Genomic DNA, 18,067 nt, shown 5'->3' with positions numbered 1-18,067 from the left:
CTATTGATTGTTTGAGTCACACACCTTTCCCAACTTTCCAGCTTTATTTTTAGCAGTTTGATTGAAATATAACCCACATAACATACAGTCACCTATTTGAAGTGCACAATTCAACCATGATTTGTAGCTATACACACATGTGCAACCATCGCCACAGTCAATGTTACATTTTTATCATCTCAAAAAGAATCCTGTACCACCTAACGACCACTCTCCTGCCCTCCCTTCCTGCTCTCTGACAACCACTAATCCACTTTCTCTATATATAGATTTTATAGAACATTTCCTATTTTGAACATTTCCTTTGAACAGAAATATAGAAGAATAAAAGTAAGAACAGAAGTATAGAATATGTGGTCTTCTATGACTGTCTTCCATTTAGCATAATGTTTTAAAGATTCCTATCTGTTGTAGTATGAATCGGTACTTAACTTTTATTGGCAAATAATATTCCATTGGATGAATATGTCACATGTTTATTTATCCAGCTGGTGGACATTTGGGTTATTTCTACCTTTTGGCTATGTTTCTTCTAAGAGTGTTATAGTCTCCATCCTTTCATTTAGGTGTTTAATTCATTTTGAGTTAATTTTTGTGTATAAGCAGAGGTCCCATGAGTTCTATAAAGCCTAATAATTCTTTACATTTGTAACAATGGATCCCAATTAAGGACAAGGAAATAAATGAAGAAAAAGACCCTAAATTTCTGAAATGAGTCATGAACAAGGAGGATATTACTTTTCAATGCTTATTTTTCAAGCTAACTCTTAATGACTTCTTTCCCACAGGCCCTATGGCCTGGGGGAAAATCATCGCTGATAAATGACTTCATAAGCAGTAAAAAGCTGTATGTTTTTTCAAGATGTATTCGCGTATGATTTAGAACATGCTTTAAGGATTTTATTTTTCCAAATATATCTCAAGTGAATCCTGATTTTAAAGAAATTTTTATGACAAAGCAAGACAAGGCGGCCCTTTAATCATCCAGGAATTGATATCTGACTCAGTTCAATAAAGGACAGAATTTCTTACAAATACTGAGTGAGGGCCTCCCTAGTGGCGCAGGAGTTAGTCAGCACTATCAGCTATCACAGCCAAGAGTTCAATCCCCGGCCAGGGAGCTAACCCACAAGGCGCAGCAGACCTCGCCTGTCTTTCCTGCTGCTCTCCTTAGCAGTGTATTTTAGTAGATCTGCCTGTTCTGTTTCCCACTCTGTCTCTGGTGAGTCCTCTCACCCCCCCCCCTGAAATTCTGGCCTACACCCCAGTTCTTGTATGCATAAATAAAAATAAATATTAAAAAAATTAAAAAATAAACCCACAATAAAATAAACCCACAAAAAATAAACCCACAATAAATACTGAGTGATTCCTTTAAAAGGAACGTTAAAAACTGGAGTTGCTTCATAGTGAAAAATGGGACAATCTTATTTTTTGTAAATACAGAGGGCTCACCATCACCATCATCATCATATACCACACACTGAAGTGAGTCAAGACAACGGCCCTGAATAGGGACAGTAGACCATTTGCAGAACAGCCAAATGCTATGCAAATCTGGAAGCTAGAAATGAATATTCTATTGCATGTAGCATGCACACCACAGATTTAGGAACTTTTAAGTGCCAGGGGACACAGGAGGGTACTCACAGGAGAGAGTTTCTGGATAAGGTCATGGGCAACATGGACAAGGTTCTTGTCTTCATGGAGACATTTCTGAAATTTTTTGCTTTCCTCATCTTCTAGAAGATCAAAGTCAATGGCAGCATCCAGTAGGGCCTGAATTAAGCCCTTCCAGGATTTTAGGGCTGGAACCTGAGGGGCAACAGCAGCACTAATGCCTGTTCCAATCACCAGTACGAGTTCCCGAGGCTTCTTCGTTTTTAGGCTTGGAAGCAGCTTCCTGAAAAAGTCAAACAGGATTGGGAACATCCAGTACAAATGAGGTTCATGGGGAGATTGTCTCAAATTACGGTTTTTAGCTATTACATTTACAGTTGCAAAGATGACAAGCATGGGTGTCTGAGACCTATCCACAGTAGCTTAAGCAAAAAGATCAGACTACTAAGCCAGTGCTTGCTGAAAAACAAAGTAATAAACTTATTCTAGAATTCTAACAAACAATCTTAAAAATCAATTTTTTCCTTCAGAGTCCTTTCAACCTAAAAAAACCCCACTAATAGTAGGGAAATCACATCACATCACATCACAGTTTAGCTGAATTCTACTGAAATTATATTTTAATCCAACATTGAATTTCAAAAGAACATGTTTGATTTGCATTCCAGAGAGAAAAGAACCCCATACAAATTAAATTCCTATGACTGAGAAATGTAAAACAGAAGATGAAAGAAAGTCAATTAAAAAAATGCAAGCTCAGCAGCGCTGTGAAGCTGTCTGCAGCCTCTGCAGCTCCAGTTCAATCCCGGCTGGCCAGCGAGGGTCCCACATGGCGTGGCAGACATCTCCTGTCTTACCCACTGCTCCCCTCAGCAGTGTATTTCAGTCAGTCTGCCTGTTCTGTTCCCCGCTCTGTCTCTGGTGAATCCTCTCACCCTCCCATGCATCTGGACTGTACCCCAGTTCTTGTATAAATAAATAAATATTTTTAAAAATGTAAGCTCAAATTTTGTGAACTATTAAGGGAAAATTGAGCATGAGATAGTCCAATATGGGAAAAAATCTGCCTTCCGTTTTGTTCTAGATATTCTCAGGCAGAAAGAAAAGAAGAAAATAAATCTGGCCAACCAAATTCTGAAAACACAGGAGACTCACATAGCTAAATAAAGAAATAATTACTCAGACAAGGTGACAAAAAAGTGAAACACATTCATTTCTTACCATCCATGACACATGTATAGAGAGTTCTGTCTAAAGCTTCTATGTGAGACAGCAGAGAGCCACATTTCTCTGTTTTGTTCTTCACCCCCTCCCTTCATTCTGGAAACTTTATTAAAATCTGTTTGGAAATGTGTTTCTCCACATTAACTTTGGCAGGCATATTCCTCCCCCAACAAAAAACTGCCTTTCTTAACCTTTTGTCCAAATATTAAAATGAATAGAAACAAAAGGAACAGTACTCTTAACCTTGGGAAACCTGATTTTGGGGAAACAACCAACACAAGTGCCTTTTGGGGCCTCCCTGGTGGCGCAAGGGGTTAAGCACCATACTATGAAGCAATCCGCAGCCTCTGTAGCACAAGTTTGATCCCTGGCTGGCCAGGGAGCAGCCCACATGGCGCAGCAGACCTCTCCTGACTCGCCCGCTGCTCCCCTCAGCAGTGTATTTCAGTCGATCTGCCTGTTCTGTTCCCCACACTGTCTCTGGTGAATCCTCTCACCCCTCGCATCTCTGGCCTGTACCCCAGCTCTTGTATCCATAAATAAATAAATCTTAAAAAAAAAGAGAAGTGCCTTTTGGATCCCCCATTCCTGCACTCAGGCTTTCAACAAACATATGGACTTGTAAGTAAGTACCAGACACTACGATAGGCATTAGTGAGGTAACTATGAAGAACATAGATCTCAAAAGATCTACTGCAAAAGCCTGAGAATAGATATTAGAAGCAAACAATGAAAAACAAACCAGTTGAGACAGGGATGTATACATAAACATATACTCACATAAAAAATGTCTAAGAGTCACAAAGAATTGTAAACAGTGTTTAGCTCTGGGAATTAGAAAGGGTAAGGTGTTTTACTTTTTACCAGATATTGCTGTATTTTTTGTCATATATGTGTACATTTGAGGCAGAACTTTTCCTAATTTAGTACGTCCAGTTAAAAAAGGAAAAATGTAAAAGCTGTGTTTCCCTTCTGGGTCTTCTTAAAACCACCAACTAAGAGTAACCTTTAGAAATGGCACAAATTGGTAAAAAGTAGGAAGAATGATAGCAGATAACAGGGGTCAACAACATTTTATAAGTTGTAAAGTGAGAGCTGATTTCCTCTTTAGAACTTTGGGAATGCTCAGGCAGCTCTGGAAGCGGAAAGACAGAAAGAGAAGACTTAGGTACATGGTTGTGCCAGCAGCAGTTTTGGAGAGTTCTGGAGGGAACTCTGTTTTTGAGAATACTGTGCACAGCTCAGGGAGGAGAATTAAGTCAAAGTATGTTATGAAATTTAAGACTTTCAATTGGCCCCTGCCCCAGAGGAAGACTCCCAGACAATGGTAGCCTGTACCCTGTTCCCCGCCCCCCCCCCCAGTCAAGAGCTGGGGGGATTCCTCGTTGGGGAAAACAGCATAAGAGAAAAGACCCCCAGGTTCAATAGGTGGGAGTTCCTCAGCTGCACATTTAGCCCATGCTAGAGATCACAGTGAAATCTATAGGGACCAAGCACCTATACACACACAGGTTACCCAATTGGCTTTCTAGTGTTTTCTCTTAAACATGAACAGACAAAGAAGGATCACCTTACATTTGAGCAAAGATCCCAAGATCAGAGTTACCCCAAAACAAAGTAGCAGACTGAAAGGACCTTTCAGGAAATGAGAATATGGAAAAGCAAAGAAAGTTTAAAGAAAGAAAATAAGGCTCAGTACTATTTATTCAGTCTTACAATGTAAATACAATATAAATATAATGTAGATAAAATTTTACCAAAATGTGATATAAACATTTGGTTACAATGTTATTTCACATTTTAACCAAAAAATGTGATATAAAACATACCAGGAGGCTGTAGGGAGTGTGACAAAGTGTGTGAGGGGTGGCAATCTGGTAGGAGGATCCATGGAGAGCATGTCCAATCCTTATCTCCCATAATGAAACAAATAAAATCCCAAAACAAAGAAACAGTGATACACAGTTTTTAAAAATATGGGTGCAAAATATTAGAAGAAATGGAAAAGCTGAAAGTGGTTATCTCAGAGGAGGTGAGGCATTAGAAGCCTTGAAGTACTGACTTTTAAAATGAGATACATTTTTAACTTGAACAAAAACCAAAAATTGAAACCAAAGTTATTTGATTTTTATATGAAAGTCTGTATTAGTGAAAACAACTGGTATACTGGGTAAGTCGATTAATCTTCATTACCTACCATTAATGGTAATTTACTGTGCTGCTCGGATTCCCTTCCCTTGTTTACCTGGGCTTTTTGGTGGGGGGTGCGCCATCACTGAAGAATTCAAAAATCTTGTCTATATCAGAGGCCTGGCTCCCTGTAGAAGCCATCCAGTTTCTAAAATAGATTAAACACCATGAACCATGATTAGATCTGTAAAGTATACCATTCAAAACAGCATGTACATCAGACAGTTTTAATAAGCTGGATAACCTAAAGGTGTTTTAGAGAGGTCCTCTGTTTAACAGAAATTCAGTAATTAATGAACACCCAAGCTTGAGTTAAATTTATCGAAAGGTAAGAAACCTAAAAAGCATGACTCTGGTGCTCCATACAACCATCCTGCTTCTGTTTCTGAAGGCTCCCTTCTTCTCCCTCCTCCCCAACCCCTCCAAGCCAGTGTCAACTCATGTCAATTATGGCCATCAAATAAGAACTACTTATTTTCTAATGAGACAGATTTGGGAAAGATTTAGCAAATAAAAACAACCCATGGATAAGTGTGCTCATTACCCCCCACCCCAATTATCCATTTCCTATCAATTAAAGAATAGAACAAGTAATACTAATTTGCTGGCTGTTCCGCAGCCCATTGCTGGAACGACTGTGTGTTCACAGGCAGATTCTGCATGTCCTCCAACTAAACAGAGATGGTCTTTGTGTCACTGTAACGAATGGGAACGGTATTACTGAGCACAGATGTACGAAAACAACCAATCAGATGGTGGAAGGACTAGCAAAAGTAAAAGAATTAGTACAGGTCGGGATGAGTTATAGGTTTTAACTGCTTAAAACTTAAGTGAACTTGGTAAATTTAATTACTATTAATTCTAAAACAGCAGTAATGTTTTAATTTATAACACTTAAAAAATTTGTTGAATTCACTTATCTGATAAATAGAAGTTCTTCTCCCCATATTCCATCATATATAATAGAATTCTTATTTGGTATCATAGTAATCAGGAGAAAAGGAATCACAAATCACAGAAGTTGGTTCGAAGTAGATCATTTTACTAGTCAAATCTTTAATTCCACTGGTGAGAAAGCTGGGGCTTAATAAATCTCTCTAACTTAATAATCATCAGAGAAGTGTCTAAAAAGTACCAGTTCTTAAAAATATAGCTTATTAATTTAAATGACAGCATATATTCCTGGGCTCTAATTCCAAATTACTGAAACAGAGTCTCTAGAGTCTCCCGGGGATTCTTATGATGAGGCAAATAGGAAACACCTAAACAGAATGCTGTTTTTTGTAAAATCCAACCATTTTGCTGAATGTGGGGTCTGCTGGCATGTTGTATGCCACCTTCCCTTCCTTAAAGTATACACTGCAGTTTAATGGGTTCTTAGGTTGTAAATAACAATAGGAGCTAATCACCATTCAGATATTTCCATGAAGTTTTAAATTATGTGAAGTCACTTCCTACTCTAAAATCTAGACTGGAGAAATAGTTGGTAGCGTGGTTACTTCCACCACATACAGAACCACCCATCAGTTTGGGGATACTTTTTAAAAGCATACAGTGTCAACTGTACACGCGTATGCTCTTTCCCTAAATATGGTTCCAGACACACATGATTTGAACACACTGCACCCTTGTAAAGAACACTGTGTATTAAGAAAGATGACAGTAAAATGCAGAGGAAATTTAATATTTATTGTTTTGAAATACAAACATCTTTAGAATTCAGCTACTAAACCAGAGTTTCATTTCACAAACTCTTAAATAGTGCCTTCATTTCGCAAACTCTTAAACATGCCAGGCACTACTTAAAAATAACACATGTAGGGGCCTCCCCGGTGGCACAGCGGTTGAGCGCTGGGTTGCGAAGCTGCCCGCAGCCTCTGCAGCGCCGGTTCGATCCCCGGCTACTCCCCGGCCACCAGAGGAGGGTCCCACATGGCACGCAGACCTCTCCTGCCGCCCGCTGCTCCCCTCAGCAGTGTACTTCGGTCCTTCTGCCTGCTCTGCTCCCCACTCTGGCTCTGGTGAATTCTCTCACCCTCCCACGCTTCTGACTGTACCCAGTGCTTGTATAAATAAATAAATCAATCTTTTAAAAAAAAAAAAAAAAAAAAACACATGTAATCCCCATAAGCTTATAAAGTACTATTATTATTCCTGAGAAAACTGAGGTACAGAAAGACTGGGTGTCATAATTCAAATCAAGGGGGCCTGCCTCCCATGTCCATGCTCTTAATCCACCATTACTACCTAAAAACATTATTCAAAGATTAGTTTCTCTGGATAGATGCAAACCCCTACGCTCACACAGCGCTATTCCCAACAGTCAAGACATGGAAACATCCCATGTGCCTGGTGATGGATGGGTGGATTGAGGAAATGTGGCATGCATACCCGATGGAATACTTCCGGCTATTGAAGAAAAAAAAATGAACTCCTGTCATTTCTAACAACATGGATGGAACTGGAGGGAATTATGCTAAGTGAATAAATCCAAAGGAGAAAAGGCATATTTCATCTTCATTTGTGGAATAAAAAGGGAAAAAAGCAATCAAACAAGCAAAACAAACCATAAAACTCTGACAGCAGAATGATGGTTACCAGAAGGGAAGAGAACAGGTAAGGGGTTGACTGGTGGATGGTGGATGATGATGGGATATTTGGTAGCGAGCAAGGTGTGATAAGCACAGTTGCTAAATGAACAGCTACACCTGAATCAGATAGTGTTGTAAACTCATGTTACCTTGAATAAAAAAAAAAAAAAAAAAGTACTAGCTTCTCAGTCTTTTTTTTTTAAAACTTGCAGTGCTAAGAAGCAGACTTACTTGTACTAATTCTGAGGTGACCCTTACTAGTGGCTATATACCCAGGCGCTCTGCTGGTGCAATCTAGGCAGTCAGGTGAATTCGGCAGCTGAGCCAAACAGCCTTCTCTGGTGACAAGGACTATGGGTGACGTAGCTCCCACCACCAACCACCGCCCAGAAGCCTAGGTCAGTCTAGCATTCTTTCCTGGGAAATATGCAAGATCATTTTTGCTGGATTCCATTTCTGACAAATGGTCAATTCTTAATGTCTGTACCTGAATATTAAACTTTCTGATTTATTTTCTTCAGAATCACCTGCTTTGAAGGTCCGTTCCATCCGCTAGAAGAGAATTAAATATGTTCAACACTTCCTGATAAATTGTTACTGGAATGTTACCAGTCTTCTCATTTAACCCTTTGCACTCTGAACTATTTTATGATATTTTGATTTAATTTCTTGTGCCATTTCAAGATAAAACTTCAGGGAAACATGCATGTCTCAAAAAGTTGCGTTGAAATAACCTCAATTCCCCGTAATCACTAATAAATTCCAATGTCCCCTGAGAGGGGACAGCGGAGTGCAAAGGGTTAAGAACTGGATGAGAGGGCCTCCCCTGGTGGCGCAGGCAGGCAGTTGACCGCAGCCTCTGCAGTGCCAGTTCGATCCCGGCCGGGGGTCCCACATGGCGCGGCAGACCTCTCCTGTTGCGCCCACTGCTCCCTTCAGCAGTGTATTTCATCAGTCTGCCTGTTCTGTTCTCTGCTCTGTCTCTGGTGAATCCTCTCACCCTCCCGCACATCTGACTTGTACCCTGGTTCTTGTATAAATAAATAAATCTTTAAAAAAAAAAAAAAAAGAACTGGATGAGAGTAGTTCAATATGCCCACAGTCTGCTTGAGCATACACCCTTCCTGTTTTTTTTTTTTTTTTTTAAGCAGGGTAACATCTTCTCTTGAGTCTCAAGGATGCCTCATATGCATACACCACAGTGGCATCTAAGCACAAACCATTTTTAATTCTTTTCAGAGTAATGTTTCGGGGGAAAAATCCATTTTAGCATTTACCCTAAACAACATTCAGTTAAGAGCTTCCAAGCTAACTGGGAAACATTTACATAGGTTCCTAACATGTATTTAAAACTCTTTGAGTTTTCTTTTTTTTTCTTTTTTTTAAAAGATTTATTTATGTATACAAGAACTGGGGTACAGGTCAGAGGCATGGGAGAGTGAGAAAATTCACCAGAGAGAGGGGGGAGCAGAATAGGCAGACGGACCGAAGACAATGCTGAGGGAAGCAGCAAGCGAGACAGGAGAGGTCCACCATGTGGGTTTCTCCCTGGCCAGCCAGGAATCAAACCTGCGCTGCAGAGGCTGCGGAGGGCTTCACAGTGCAGTGCTCAACCCACTGCACCACCAGGGAGTCCCTGAGTTTTCATTTTAGTGAGACTTGTTATGAACAGCAGAGATGGAAAATGCTTTTCTGCCACAGGATAACGAAGACAGTTTCCTGTGGCACTGTCTTCTTTACTCCGATTACTGCAAAAGCCTCTGAAAAGCTCTTCAAGGCCAACAGAGTTTAGCAAAAACAAAAATCAGACACTAGGTAAATGCTGAAAAAAGTAACAGCAACCCCATCATCAAGTCTTCTTATAAAACAGGACATTTATATTTTGAAACCTGTCAGCTTGGCAGGAAACAGAAAGCTGGTATCTGTTGGATTTAAAAAGGGGAGAAGCCTAGGCAAGTGTTCTAGGAAAAATCCATTAAGAAACATGGGAAAGGAACAAGGGAAAAGGGACTGGTTATCTGAATAAATTAAGTTTGTACAAAGTAGAGTACTCTGGATTTGAAAGCAACACAGAATCCCAGCAGTCTCACTTTCACAGCATCTTGGCATCAGCAAAGACAGCAAAATCAGGTTCTTCTTTCCTTTTAAGAACAGAGTGAGGACTCCCAGGCTGCCTTCCTCAAGCTGAGCGATGTGTTACTTACTTACTCCCTGAGCTCCCAGGGTATAGTCCTCAGCTCAAACAAGTGACAAGCCAGAAAGAACTCAGAACAACATGCTCTGGTATATGGGTGGATGGAATAAATCGAGAGCAAAGTTCTAACAATGACATTTTTGCCTGGTAATAAAAGATCTACAAATGGCATATTTCTTGCTTCAAAAGATCAGCTGTAGTTTCCAGCAAGTTCCAGCCTCTCCCCTTCTGGCCCCAATTAAAAAAATGAAACAGTGAATGAAAATGAGGACTGGTTTATTTTTCTGGCATAAACACAGAAAAGGGTTAACTTCATTTTTTAAGGGAAAAAGATAGTCATCCTCCAACTTGGAAGAAACAAACCCATCTAATTGTGGATTCAGGACTAATTCCAACACATCTGGTTTTTAGCAACTGTGGGGGGGAAGGAGGAGGAAAAGATACCCAGGATAAGGTGCTGCAAAGGAGCATTTAAGAGTCTGTCAGCAGTTAACAATTATATAAGCTATTTTACTCAGGTAGTTGATAAATTCAGTTCTATTAATGTAGGCTGCAGCCTTTTCTCTCAGTGTGGAAAAAAAAAAAATTCCATTTTCTTCCTCCTAATACACACACAGAGAGATGGAACTGTATATATGAGTAACAGCTAGATGTGCCAGGAACTGATTTCTCTGTGTACCCTAGCCTTGAAGTATTTCCTCTACCTCTGATTAAGTTAGTCTGCTCTACTTTTATCCCTAAATTATATGTACTGGACACTCTCTACCTCAGTCAGTAAGATCTGTATTACACTCATTTCCTGAAAACTTGCTTGAAGGTAGTCACTGATAAAATGCCAGATGGATACCACCTATTCCTGGCATTTTACCACCCAACAATGACTCTTATCTGAACAATGTGAAAATGACCTCATCAGAGGTAGGGTTTCTGAAAGACTTTAAGGATTGAGAGATATAGCTTCCAATTCTTAAAAAAACCTTTTAACACAAGTCCCAATAAGCCACTCTGGTGTTTTAGGTTCAAGGGTTCACATTCTGTTTATATCAGCTATTTCTAATTATAAAATCAAAGTAATACAGCACAGTAGGGAACAAAACTGTTTCAAGAAGGAATAATGAAACATCCAAATTAAAACCTGATTTGAATTAGAAGGTGGTGACGGAAGTTGATTTTACCGTGCAAAGAATAACTTCCTTCTTTGTCACTGCTTTCCCTCCTTTGAAGCTTCTGAGAAGGTATATCCTGAAAACAATGACACATGTTGCTAAGGAAGGAGACTTTAAAAACATTTAATAAAAATGCGTTCCAGGGTCTCCCCGGTGGAGCAGCGGTTGAGCGCTGGGTTGCGAAGCTGCCCGCAGCCTCTGCAGCACCGGTTTGATCCCCGGCTGCTCCCCGGCCACCGGAGGAGGGTCTCACATGGCACGCAGACCTCTCCTGTCGCCCACTGCTCCCCTCAGCAGTGTACTTCGGTCCTTCTGCCTGTTCTGCTCCCCGCTCTGGCTCTGGTGAATTCTCTCATCCTCCCGCACTTCCGACTGTACTCAGTGCTTGTGTGAATAAATAAATAAATCTTAAAAAAAATAAAAAATAAAAAGCTAAGATCCTAAAAAAGTGCCTTTTAAAAAAAAAAATGCGTTCCAGGTATCAAGTAGTATGATCACATAATCTCATCACAAATGATAGACTATTTATTAAAAAGGAAATTAAATCAACCTTCAAGATTAAGATTTGAGGGTCCAGTGAGTCCTTAAAAACTAAATTCCTCCTATTAAAACAGTGTGGTTACAGATGCCAATACCCTAACTGCTTACTTTATGTCAGCAGAGTATACACAATAAGCTGGGTATAAATTCAGATTCATCCAAGTTGGGGTGATCCCAGAGGATGTTATCATTATAGAGGATCTCTCATTATAGAGGATCTCTATGTGTTGAAATTTCACAAGTCTTAAAGGGAAGACTTTTTGTCATAATAAAAATTAAAATGTTTGGTAAAAATATCCCACCTATTTTCTACCCCTTTTCACTTTCTTGAAGATTTCTGAGTTAAAGAGCACTAAGTTTGACAATTTAAACAGTATTTTATTTTGACAACATGAAGCTTGGGAAATGTTGTGATTTAAACCCCCAAGTGTAGCTGAATGTTAATGGTGACTAAGTGCACTCACTGTCAACACCAGGTGAGACATCTCAGAGGTCCCCACGTTATGGTCATGTAATCCAAACTCAGCTAATAGCAAAGACAGAATATAAGAAAGATAACGCAGTATAGTTCTGTTTTATGATTATTGTTAGCTATTAAAAGGGGAAAAAAACATTCAAGTCCAATTTAATCACTACACTTTTGATTTCATGTTCAAGAGTATAAAACCTTAAAAACAGATTTAACAGATAAAAAATAATTCATTAAACACCTATCTCAGGTTCTTAATTATGTTTGAAATTCAGTTATCAGAATATCCCATAAAAAGGAATTTAAGAATAAGCTTGCTTGGAGTGCATTCAATTTCTCTTTTAATTTTAACATTCAGCAGCTGTTAAATGTCTGCTAAATGCTAGACTCTGACTTTCTCACAATGGCAATGGAACTAGAAGCCTAAAAAGGTGAGGTGTTTCCTTTTAAAGAAAAAGAGGCTATTACTAATTCTGGGGGAGATTCACATGCAGGTCTTACAGGAAGGAGAGAAAAGGTCTGTCGAAATCTGTCAACAGTTCTTCCAAGTTGCAGTTGTATGAACTTGTACCCCTTTCCTTTTTTATGAGAAATAGAATGTTTTGCTTCAAACAGTCAAAGACCCATTCTTCTGAGTCTTTTCTTTAGTGATCTTAATTCAGCTTCAACCTCGTAAGAAACTAACCTAGAAATATCGAGCAGAATTCACAGATAGGACTCAAACAAGAAACAGCCATGACAAATTAAGAAATCGATGCAAAAGAAGTTTAAGAAACTACAAAAGAATACTCTATGATAAACAGGCTAAAGAGTACTGTGCATCTGAAACAAAGATACTAAAAAAACCAGTATCAATACAATATATATCAATATCAGTGTGTGTGAGAATATATTAATATATATACCTCGACATTGGTAAGATATATTTAATATATACCAACAAAGTACATTTGATATGCACACAATTTTGGCGATATTCTAGTCTATAGTCACTGATTAGGACCTTATGAAAGCAGTGTGCCTAATTTAAAATGGGACATATAAACACACGGAAAATTTCACTGACTCAAACAACAGATAATAAAAATGTTAAGAGAATTTAGAGTCACTGAATCTTAAAGAAATAAGGCAGGTTACTAGCAGTGTTCTTAAAGGCCAGTCTCCCAGACTCAGTCCAATTTTCCCCCCACCCCTGCCCCTCTCAGAGACAAGTGCGTGTGCCATCCTTTGCTATTAAACAAAGTTTTCCAACTTGGAGATCTATGATAAAACTTTTGGTTTTTACTGAGCACTAAGTGTTAATAGGCATGTGGTCCAACATCAGTTTCTTAGTCATAAAAAGAGAGATTCTTTTTTGTTTGTTCAGTTGCCTTATAAAATGAATTTAAGAAATTTGTGTTACTTTAGAATTACCTAATTCAAGTTAAGACATTAGTCTGGGTATTTACAGTTTCCTATCTGTAGAACATTGGTCAGATGAAAATTCTTTGTCTAATTATTCATTTACTTTGGCTTATGAATTTTTTTGAAAAACTAATGCAAAAATCCCTTCCTGGAAGTAGAGGAACTCCCTTCCTCCTGCTAGACTCACTGGCCCCTTGAATGTTCCTCAAACAGGCCTGGTACACTCTGGCTTTGGAGTCTTTCTTTGTATCAGTTGTTCCTTCTGCCTGGCCCGGTCACACACACCGCCTCCTCCCCAGCCTCCTTGCATCTGCACAAATTTCCAAGCCTTTGCTCAAACCATACCTTCCCAATGCTGCTACCCTGATCACCTATTTAAAATTGCAACCTCTTCACTTATGGCTGTAACTGTTCTAATTTTTATTTCATAGCTCACACCAACCTCTAACATACTAACTATATTTACCATTTGTATAATAAATACACCAGTTGTGTTTATTATTTGTCATCTTCCCTCTCCCACTAGAGGAGGTAAGGAAGGTAAGGATCCTTGTTTAGTTAACAATGTATCCCAAGATCTTACAACAGTGCCTGGCACATAGTAGGCATTCAAATATTTGTGGAATGAACTACTCAAATATAAGATGTTGCTCATAATTAGAATTATAAGAAAGAAATTTATTGTGCAACAGAGAAAGCATTTCCAACTAAAACACCCCAAACACATTAATTTGAAATGTTCTCTGCACCTCCAAGTTTATTGCAGCATTACTCACAAGAGCAAGAGCTGGAAACAACTTAAGTGCCCACTGACAGATGTTGTATTCAAACACAATGGAATACCACTCAACTATAAAAAACAAATGAAATCCTTCCATTTGCAAGATGGATGTAACTAAAGGTTATTAAGTTTAGTGAAACAAGTCAGAGAGAGGAAGACAAATGCCATATGATTTCATTCATATTGGTATATAGGGAAATCAAACAATTAACTAACTAAAACAAGAATGGATTTTTAGACGATAAAACCAAATGAATGGCTACCAAAAGGTTGGGGGAAGAGGTAAGTCAAGTAAAAAGAGTTAACTATATGGTAAAGAACAGAATTGGAGTTTTAATGGTGTCCTTAATGTATATAATACATATAGATGCTGATTTGTAATGATGCACAACTTATTAAGGCAATGCTACTTCATTGCAAATCATTAAAAATAAATTAAGGGGATGGGGGAAGCAAATATAATCTAAAAAATGTAAAAATGATAAATGTTAAAATAAATAATCTTTTAAAAATTAAAGTAAACAAAACAACCCATTAGTTGTCTTGATGCAGCAAGGACCATAAAAAACATTTTATTTTTCAAATGAGAGAAATGTGAAAATGTGTGCACAGTATATTTCAGACTATTGTTTTTCAGATATGCCAGCAATCATTTCAGTGAGGGATAGAAATGTGATTTTTGCAGACAAAATAAGGATTTCAGGTTTAAGGTATTAAGACTACTCGAACATGAATTACTTTGGTATAAAAATAAAAAGAAAAAAAAAGGAACAACATAAAAATTAAAAATTTTTCTCTTTACATTTTTTAGTAAACTTATCTTTTATCTGTTATATCCATAAAAGAAAGAACTTTTAGCCAGGGCCCTTGGGTGCTTGTTGGGCAGGAAGGAGGGAGGGAAATTGATTCCTGGGCCCTACCTCAACATTTATGGAGGAATTATCTGTAGTTTTAAAGGTAGCTCAGTGATTCTTATCCTCATGCAAGTTGGGGAAAGGCTGACTACTATTAGGGGTCAGTAAACTTGGCATGGATTTGATTTTCTAAATCAATTAACAACAGTGCAGCTGCCTCATGACAGCTGGAGAGGTTGTTTTCATTGTATAGCTATCATTAGAACAAACGCTACACGCACAAATGACAATCAACATCTTTAACCTATTGCTCAAATTTCCCCCAAAAGGCAGAAAATAAGTCTATTCAACTTAAAAAACTACCTGTGGCAAATACCTTCTTGAATTTCTCTATAGATCCTGATATCCTCTGGCTTTCATTCAACCACATGGTCTTTCAATTTTCCATTATTCATGTTCTGGAAACATGGCTTGCATGCTCCACTTCCCTTGCAGTATCTATTCCTTATCCCATGAAGTAACTTGATCATCTTTATTTATATAAATGCAAATAAAATACACAGCTCTCTACTGTTTGGAAAATACTCAAATGTAATGTTCTTATTTGATCTTACAATCATGAAATGTTACTAATAATTTGAATATCTACTACACGCTAGACACCAGCTCTATTTAGCTCCTTGCTCATCACAACAATCTTATTAAGAAGATATTATTAATCTCACCACATGTATAATGGAATAACTGAGGTTTAGGAGATTAAATGCTTGTAAATGACAAAGTTTGATGCAAATTCAAGTCTGTTTTCCAAGCTCATGCTCTTTCTAAAATACCAAGCGGTCTCACTTTCTTCTGCAAATGTTAGAATTTGAGACATCATTGAGTTATTCACTCCTCACCCTTTCTTGGATGAGAAACTTAAAATGCAAAACTTTAAAGTGAATCACCTATGTGACCGATTAGGCTAAATTTCCTAGTTCCAGATTCTTACTCTATTTAAGATATTCAATCAATGTATGCAGCTGGTGCTATACTATGTGCTGGACTTAGCTAATATTTATTGGGCAGCAACTATGTGCTAAGGCTGTACAAGAGTGCTTTAACCTGAATTGACTCATTTGATCCTCACAACAAGTCTTAAATATTATCCATAATGACAGGATAAGGAAACTAAAGTGAGGGAGGTTTAGTAACATGCACAAGGTTACAGACTGAGCAAGAGGCAGAGGGGGAATCTGAAGGCAGGCTGACTGACTCCAAAGTGCAAGGTCTTAAGCAGTGAGCTATAAGCATCCTTAAGGCACCCTTCTCCTTGGAATGTCTATTTGGCTTTATTCTTCTAATTAAAAGTTGCATGCATTATACATGGACCTTTTTGTCTCTTAATTCAAACAAATTAACTGTTTAAATAACATGAGGCCATGAAAATATGTGCACTCACTGGTTGCTTGGTGGTATTAAGGAATTTTTTGTGATAATAGTATTGTGGTTATGTTAAAAACAAGTCCTTATCTTTTACAGATATATACTGAGGTGTTTACAGACGAAGTTATGTCTGGGATTTGATTCAAAATTATCTGGGAGGTAAGGATGGGGTGTAGAACAAGGCTGGCCCTGTATTGGCTGGTTGTAGAAACTGATAAGACCATTAGAGTATTTTCTCTACTTATATAAATGTTCGAAATTTACAATTAAGGGAAAAAAAGCATGATAAAAAAGGAAGAGGGAAAAAAGGTGATATTAATAGTCTCTGGCAAACAGAACTATCAATGATTTTCTCACACTCTGCTTCTGCAATTTTCACATTTTCTGTATTACTTGTACAATGGAAAACATAAAATAAGCTATATAAAGAAATTTTCTATCTTCTCTAAACAGGCAGTGACTGCCCATCATCTAATGAGGTCAAACCATCATGACAGAAGCATCCCCCATCTCCTTATCAGTTACCTTCTAGAAAGGTCACACTGTAAGGACAAGTATGGCCTTTAAATATAAACTAACTAAAAGCATAAAGACCTCTAAGGGAGAAACAAATCAGAGGCAGATTTAGCAAAATTAATTAATGACACAGTTCCTCCTGATAGGCTGTATTTGGGGCAGACACCTTGAATGTGTAATGCTGACCTTCTTAATGGTCAGATGGACCACAAGATAAGGGCTCCCCACTGCCTGTGGTATGGAAGCGGGGGACTGGGGACAGCCAAAACTCCAGTTCAGTCATCTTCTTTGGGGCACCACCTGTCTTCCTCAGTGATAGAATTACTCCCACATGATAGGAAAAAAAGTTTTGGAAGTACTGGTTTAAGTTAGACCAGTCTTGGTCATTACTCCAAACTTGAATAAAGTGTGAGGGGCAACAGTATAATGGAATCTCCTTAAAATGCTGGTGTAAGATAAAGAATAGCAATGTTCATATAATCATTTTCCAGTATTTTTTTCTACCTGCAGTCTCTCACGCATCCCACTTGGGAAATCTTAAGATATATTCCAGCATCACTCAATGAAGTACCTTCAAATAGGAAGTTAGTTCAGTGGCATAAGGTTAAATATTGGGGACAAGAGCAGAACGCTGGTTCTCCGTGCAAATGCTAAATGTATTCACCATAAGTCTGAAATAAATCGTTATGAACTTAAGTGTCAATGGAAAATCTTCAAAGAACAGAAGCTTAAGGACCTTTAAAAAGACAGAAAACCAAAGCCCAAATTACTTGCTCAAGTTCACAAGCAGCTGAACTGGAACTAGTCCCCAGATCTTCAGGCTCCCAACAACTGGCCTTTCTAGGGCACCTCCAGAGAGCTCCTGCTAATTGCTTCTCTGAATCTCTTTAAAACCATAAAAAAAAAAAAAAAATGTTCAAGTACCACCTGTTCTTTAGGGAAATTGATTTGCTGGTTAGTCTGCAACTAGCAAAGCACTGTTTGCAGATTCAGAACTTAACTTTATGCCACTAATTAACCTTAAATTCGTGATGTTTATACTAATTATTCAAGTCAATCCTTGAATATCTATGTGAAATAAAAAGGCAGCGTT

At 38.3% G+C, this 18,067-nt stretch overlaps 1 protein-coding gene across 5 annotated transcripts in view; it reads right to left on the bottom strand.

Annotated features, from left to right (window-relative positions):
• FAM118B (family with sequence similarity 118 member B) overlaps nucleotides 1–18,067 on the bottom strand; it is a 37,953-nt gene that overhangs the window by 17,322 nt on the left and 2,564 nt on the right. For 3 of the 5 annotated variants that reach the window (XM_037505580.2, XM_054693192.1, XM_054693191.1), the window contains exons 2-3: nucleotides 5,090–5,182; nucleotides 1,651–1,903 (exon numbers count right to left, since the gene is read on the bottom strand). In XM_037505580.2, coding sequence (XP_037361477.1) covers nucleotides 1,651–1,903; nucleotides 5,090–5,175 — 339 coding nt within the window. In that variant the 5' untranslated portion in view covers nucleotides 5,176–5,182. Of the gene's footprint in view, nucleotides 1–1,650; nucleotides 1,904–5,089; nucleotides 5,183–10,994; nucleotides 11,062–18,067 lie in introns of all 5 variants that reach the window. The other 2 variants (XM_037505583.2, XM_037505581.2) reach the window with 1 other exon arrangement.

Source organism: Talpa occidentalis, unplaced genomic scaffold, assembly GCF_014898055.3.
Source record: "Talpa occidentalis isolate TD23 unplaced genomic scaffold, MPIMG_talOcc4v2.1 talOcc4.12, whole genome shotgun sequence".
NCBI classification, from domain to species: Eukaryota; Metazoa; Chordata; class Mammalia; order Eulipotyphla; family Talpidae; genus Talpa; species Talpa occidentalis.
This window is presented reverse-complemented; position numbering and strand designations above follow the sequence as displayed.